The 6,081-nt window shown below is 35.2% G+C and overlaps 1 protein-coding gene and 2 long non-coding RNA genes across 3 annotated transcripts; all 3 read left to right on the plus strand.

Moving 5' to 3' along the window:
* The first annotated feature begins 614 nt into the window (after positions 1-614).
* LOC109590261 (uncharacterized) lies at positions 615-1,203 on the plus strand. The gene is made up of 3 exons (XR_002189231.1): positions 615-782; positions 836-912; positions 967-1,203. It is a non-coding gene; the product is annotated as an uncharacterized LOC109590261 (long non-coding RNA).
* Positions 1,204-2,982: 1,779 nt separating this feature from the next.
* LOC109590260 (uncharacterized) lies at positions 2,983-4,135 on the plus strand. Its single transcript, XM_020006184.1, has 3 exons — positions 2,983-3,582; positions 3,650-3,922; positions 3,969-4,135. The coding sequence occupies exons 1-3, from the start codon at positions 3,414-3,416 to the stop codon at positions 4,133-4,135; spliced, it is 609 nt and encodes a 202-aa protein (XP_019861743.1). The 5' UTR covers positions 2,983-3,413.
* An 895-nt stretch (positions 4,136-5,030) lies between these two features.
* On the plus strand, positions 5,031-5,800 carry LOC109590262 (uncharacterized). The gene is made up of 3 exons (XR_002189232.1): positions 5,031-5,306; positions 5,381-5,631; positions 5,680-5,800. It is a non-coding gene; the product is annotated as an uncharacterized LOC109590262 (long non-coding RNA).
* The last annotated feature ends 281 nt before the right edge of the window (positions 5,801-6,081 follow it).

Below are 6,081 nucleotides of genomic sequence, written 5' to 3' on the forward strand. Positions count from 1 at the left end.
ACTGTGAGGATACTAATTATTTTTAATATTAAAATAGATATTCAAGATGGAGATGCAGTCTGCACAGCTATTTCACAAAGTTACAAAAAGAGCTTTAATCAGTAATGAATCTAAAATCAGCTCAAACTTGCTACACAACGTAAGAACATGTAGTCATTTTTGGCGATTTGACCAAAGACCCTGCCTGTACTATACTATAGCCTATGCGAGCCTGTGTATGGTTTTTGGTCTAATTTACTGAGCAACTTCAAAAATTGACTTCTGAATTCATTTTTTAAATAACATGAATAAAAAGAAATGTAATAAAATAAAAAGGTTTCCTCCGACTCCCAGCCATTTTATAACTCTTTATAATTAGATGGCCTGGTATAATAGAAGCTGATCTTGACACTGATACCTACTATGAAGCAAAGAATGAAAAAAGCGGAAAACCTTCACCAGCTACACCTCAAGTTTTAAGCCTCACATTCACAGGCTGTATGGCATAGGAGAAGTATTATGTTGTCTTTATTGATACACCAGTATCAATAAGGAGTTGGATTCATGCACTAAACACTGCTCCATTTACTTGTAGTACCACTTTATAAAGGACTGTGCTGGGATCAAGTGTTAGTGAGAACTGAGAAAGGATAAAACTTAATACATTGCATATACATGTAGCTAGCTTATTTGTATTTATACATGCATAAATATGCTGTATTTTACAGATTCCATTGAAGTATCAAGCTGGTCTTTCTACAGCAATGTCGCAAGCAAAATCTGCTTTGAGTCTACCACTAAATGTAGTACATTAATAATGATATTAATACTAGTTAGTTATTTTGTTTGTATGTAGGAGAGATTGTCTCAGTGGGGTTTCATGTCCCGATATAATAAAGGTCGTAAGAGAAAAGGCAGCTCAAATCAAGGCAAGTATATAAAAGATTAGATTTTATGTATAGCTACTTAACATACATTGTACCATAGGAGGAAAGCCTTCAAAAAGACCAACTGATAAACTGTCTAAGAAAAATGATGAACTAGCTCCATGAAGAACGCATCTTGTATACATTATTCACCCAGCATTAATCACTTATAACTATATCAGAATTAACCACTTCATATTAGATCTATTATAGCTGGTCTATTATTGCTATTGTATTTATTCAGCATGATCACTATTGTAGTCAGTACTACATTTCAGTACTAGACTACTCACCACAATGAGTTAACTACCTGAGCACATTGGCATCATTGCAAATACTCTTGCCATAATTTAATTTTAGGGTGGTCTGGTATTTTTATAGATGTGGAAGGATTTTAGTGAATTTTGCTGTTTTGCTCTAACTTTTCAGTGAAGACAATGAAAGTTGTAAGCTTCACATTCACAGGCTGCGTGTATTATTCATTTATAGGAGAAGTATCATGTCTTTAATGATACACCAGTATTAAGAAGTTGGATCCATACACTAAACACTGCTCCATTTACTTGTAGCACTATATACTTTGAAGGACGATGGACAAAATGTTTGTGAGAACTAAGAAAGGAAAAAAACATAATACATTACACATGCATGTAGCTAGTTTATTTGCATTTATGCATGCATATGTATCTTACAGATTCCATTCAAGTATCAAGCTGGTCTTTCTACAGCCATGTCACAGGCCAAAGCTGCATGCTCTCAGTCTGAGTTGTAGATTAATACATTAATAATAATAATATTAATAATAATTAGTTATCTGTTTGTATGTCTCAGTGGGGTTTTATGTCCAGATATGATAAAGGTCATAAGGCAGCTCAAAGCAAGGCAAGCAGAATACTGGTGGATAATTTTAATGAAAAGTTATTTATATTAGGAGGAAATCTTTTGACTGAAAAAAACAACTTTATTATTATACATAGACATTTATGGGGAGCAATTGAGAGTAGATATGCATAAAGTAGCTCCTGGATAGTCATACAACATTAATCACTTACACAGCCAAGAATTTTATTAGTTTTGAATCATGACTGATATCAACCAGGATCAGCCTGATATATTCCTATATCATGGATTTTGGGCTGCAAAGCAATGAGTCTAGTATGATACAATTCTGATGATCATCCATGATACAACCATGCTGGAGTACGACCCTGGTTCAGCAAGAGCAACATGCAGACATGATTCAAGATTGATACCAGTCAGTGCTGTATCCGCAAAATAGACCGTTTAAAATCATGCATTGTGTCGGTCTTAGATTGCGTGGGCGAGCGTATAGAATTCGTTTGAACCATAGATACTACATGTAGTATCTATGCATAGATACTATATACCCCTGGATACGAAACTCCTCTATGCACACATATAAAATCCCATAAGGAAACGTCATAAACGTCACATCCGGCTGTCCTCACCCTTGTTTCGCTGCATTCATGGCTGCCAGGGTAAGTAAAACAATCACAGTAGCCTATTCGTTTGTTAAAGTAGCTGAATGATCCCTCAGAGGACTTTGCAAAGCCTTTATGTATTGAAATAATGCTCATAAACGATAGTTTGAGTGCATATTTTAGTTCTACAATGGATGTCATAGCCTACTTGTTGTGTACATTTCACTCAAGCCACTTTTTAAGCTTAACTCTGTTGAATTAGGCCAACATTTTTTATTGTACTGATAGGTTATTGTTTACTAGTTGTAGTGGGGCTATTATTTAGAGTTTGTGTTAAGTAAAAGAGCTGTTATTTTCTAAATCTTGGTTTTTCAAGCCCCACCTTTCTAGCCAATTTTTCTTTGTAATACTTGACTTAATTGGAACTTTTTCTATATGGTTTTGTAGCTTGAGAATAGGTAGTTGTAGTGGGCCTATTCTCAAAAGGAGTGTATTTTTAGTTTTGGTGCAATTGTGTTGTCAAAATCATCATTTTTAGGTGACAAGAGATGGGAAAGTCATGCATTGGTAGACTGCATATACTAAAAGAAAAGGAAAGTTTCAGCAATTATAATGCATGATTAATGTCAAGTTTTATTGTATTATTGTACATAAAATCACACTTTTATTAGCAATAATAATACTTTTTATCATTGTTTTATTTTTATTCTGAATGAAAACGTAATATGACGTATTTCCGGGGAAACAAGCCTCAGAACATCCGGTCGGGCCGTGTTTCATATCCAGGGGTATAGGTTGCTTGACCCTGCAAACTCGTTAATCACGTGACTCTCACCATACTAGTAATACATGTCACGTGAGCAGAAACTGGGTCAAGCAACCTGCAAAGCACTGTAGTATCTATGATCTATGTTTGAACCGCGTCAATTATAACGTAATGCGTTAAAACATAGATAATGGTTAAAATGACGCGACTCAGGCCAACCAGCATTACTGTACTGATTTGTTCTATAGACTTCTAGTCACTGGCTGCAACTATAATTGTTTTAGAATCTTGATTTAAAACATGAGACTGGACCAAGGAAGATTTAGATATATCATTCTCTGTTCTTTGCGGATCATTCTTATAACTGGAACTGTGACCGCCATAGCGGTCAGTATGTATGTTGGAACCCTGTTAGGCTCGCGTAGCCAGGGAGTCTGGCCACGCGAGACTAGAGCCTTATCTCTTTGTAGTAAGTGACTAGACTTAAGTCATTATTGTAGCTAGATTTAACGTTTTTAAAATCTGTTATTATGTAGAAATTGAAGATCTGCAGATCTATCATCCGCATACCAACACAAGACGTGTCCCACCTAGCACTAAAGTAACAGTAAAGTGCTTCACTAGTCACTGCGAGCATGTACATATAAATGTCAAACAATCAGAGAGAGAGCTTAACTGTACTCCCATAGACCGAAATGGCATACGGACTTGCAACATCACTATCATGGAGCCTGTTGAACTTATATGTGTTGGTGTACACGATGATGAGTGTGAGTGCAAATCATCTAGAAGTATACTGATTGAAATTGGTAAGATACAATTCTATAATTTTGTAACATTTTATGTCTATTACAGAAAATTCAACGGCTAATGCAGAGCATCCAACTGAAAAATTGCCTTGTAACTGTTCCACTACAAGCTGCGAAGGCAACCGTACAAGTATTGGTTCTGCAGTATTGAATCAAGCAAATGTTTCACTAACTATAATGGCAATACTTATTAGCTTAATAGTATTATTCTAGTTTTTTCTTTTCTCCGCTCACTCTGGCTTTCTTACCTGCTATTATTAATGTTAGCCTCACCTGCATTATTTTGATTATTATTATCAAGAGTAGATTATTATTATAACCTAACTCTGATATAGTATAGAACTGTTTATGTTGTTTAATTTTATTGTAATTTTGTTGTTTCATTAGATCTATAATTATTAATAATGAGCAAAAATATAGACAACATTGATAAAGATAGAGTTGTGGCATCATCTTGTCATCCATTCTATTAATAGTTCACCACTTTCAGTCCTTGAGGCTCAAAAAACTCAGCAAGTTTGGTGAGGCACCAAGACCAACAACACAGCTAAGATTTTTGAATATCATTTAGTGCATATTTTGGGTTAATATTCATGATGCTATTTGGGTGGGCTAACATGCTATCATCTCACAATTATCCCACGCCCTAGATATAGATATATTGGGTCATAGATAATAGAGCAAATGAATTTACTCTATAGACCACCCTAGGCGAGAATTGAATGCGTAGGAAGATTATTAGAAATTTTTACGGTTGTAAGGCGTGGTTTAGGATGAAATAAATTCCAGCCGCCATTTTGGTTGGCAACTTTCAATGGAGAACAAACGGGCCGACATAAAAACAAACCTGTATTAAGAATTCTGGAGCAAATTTGACCAAATCCTTGACAGGAGAAGCTTAGAGGCAGCTGTTCTTTCTTATAACAAGCGCTTTTTAGCTATTGATAGAGCTACAGCAGGTAAGTGAGGCATTTTCTTCGTGCCTCCATTGACTTCCTTAGTAAACTTGCCAACCAAAATGGCGGCCAATTATGATGTGTGGGCGGATACCGTATATAAAATTAATGAAATTCATATCTTTTCCAATTCACGCCTAGGGTGGTCTATTATTTATGATTGGGTGCATCAGAGATATAATAGACTAACGTATATCCCTGGGTGCTTGTACTCTGACCTTGAAACACAACTTGAAGCAAATTGAATCTTGGCCTTAAAAATTTTGTTTGCAATGCAGTCTTTGAAAATTTTAGAAATTCTACAATCTCTCAAATCATTCATTATAGTAATCTACATATCTAAAATCACAGAAAAATTTTGAAGATTTGTAGCTACCGGAGCATGAAAGGAATGACTTTGGCTCTTATTTCTGTGGGATTAAGCTGTAGTAAGTGACTTTATATGTATAATCAGTGGAGTAACCTAGTACTATTTTGTCCATAATAAATAAAATTTATTTAGATATTGAAATCCTGGAAATGCATTCAAAGGCCAGAACTGTCCCAGTTAATACTAAGGTAACCTTAAAGTGCTTCACTAGTAGCTGTGAGCATGCACACATGATTACCAAACAACCCGAGAGAGAGCTTGATGAATGTAGTAATATCCAAAATATTGGCATATTGACTTGCAACATCACTATCGTGGAACCTGTTGAAGTTAGATGTGTTGGTGTACACCCAGATGGGTGCGCAGTATACAAATTGAAATTGGTAAGATTATACAAAGTTGTAAAGATAATGATTTGATATTTTTAAAAGAAGACTCAACTACTGATGCAGGTTTAGTGGCACATCCAATTGAAAAAATTCCTTGCAACTGTTCAACAAAAAATGAGCCAGAATGTAAAAGTAAGAATATTTTAGGATTCATCAGTCATTGACCAGCTAATTATTGCAATATTATAGGCAAATGATTTTATTATTGGTACTACTGACACTGTGAAGATGCTTTGATTTGCACACCACTGCATTGCCCTTTCACCTTATGATGTATATAATATAAGCAGGAGCCCTGATATAAGATATACCAGTAGTTCATCTATGAATTCATAGATCGTGAATTACCTTATATATTGATGATTATATTTATTATCATAGGCCCCAACTCTTCACTATTATAGCGCTAGCCACTCGTACTCTAACACTGAAGGGGTGGGGTGT

This window comes from Amphimedon queenslandica, unplaced genomic scaffold, assembly GCF_000090795.2.
Source record: "Amphimedon queenslandica unplaced genomic scaffold, v1.1 AMPQUscaffold_10281_Cont17251, whole genome shotgun sequence".
NCBI classification, from domain to species: domain Eukaryota; kingdom Metazoa; phylum Porifera; class Demospongiae; order Haplosclerida; family Niphatidae; genus Amphimedon; species Amphimedon queenslandica.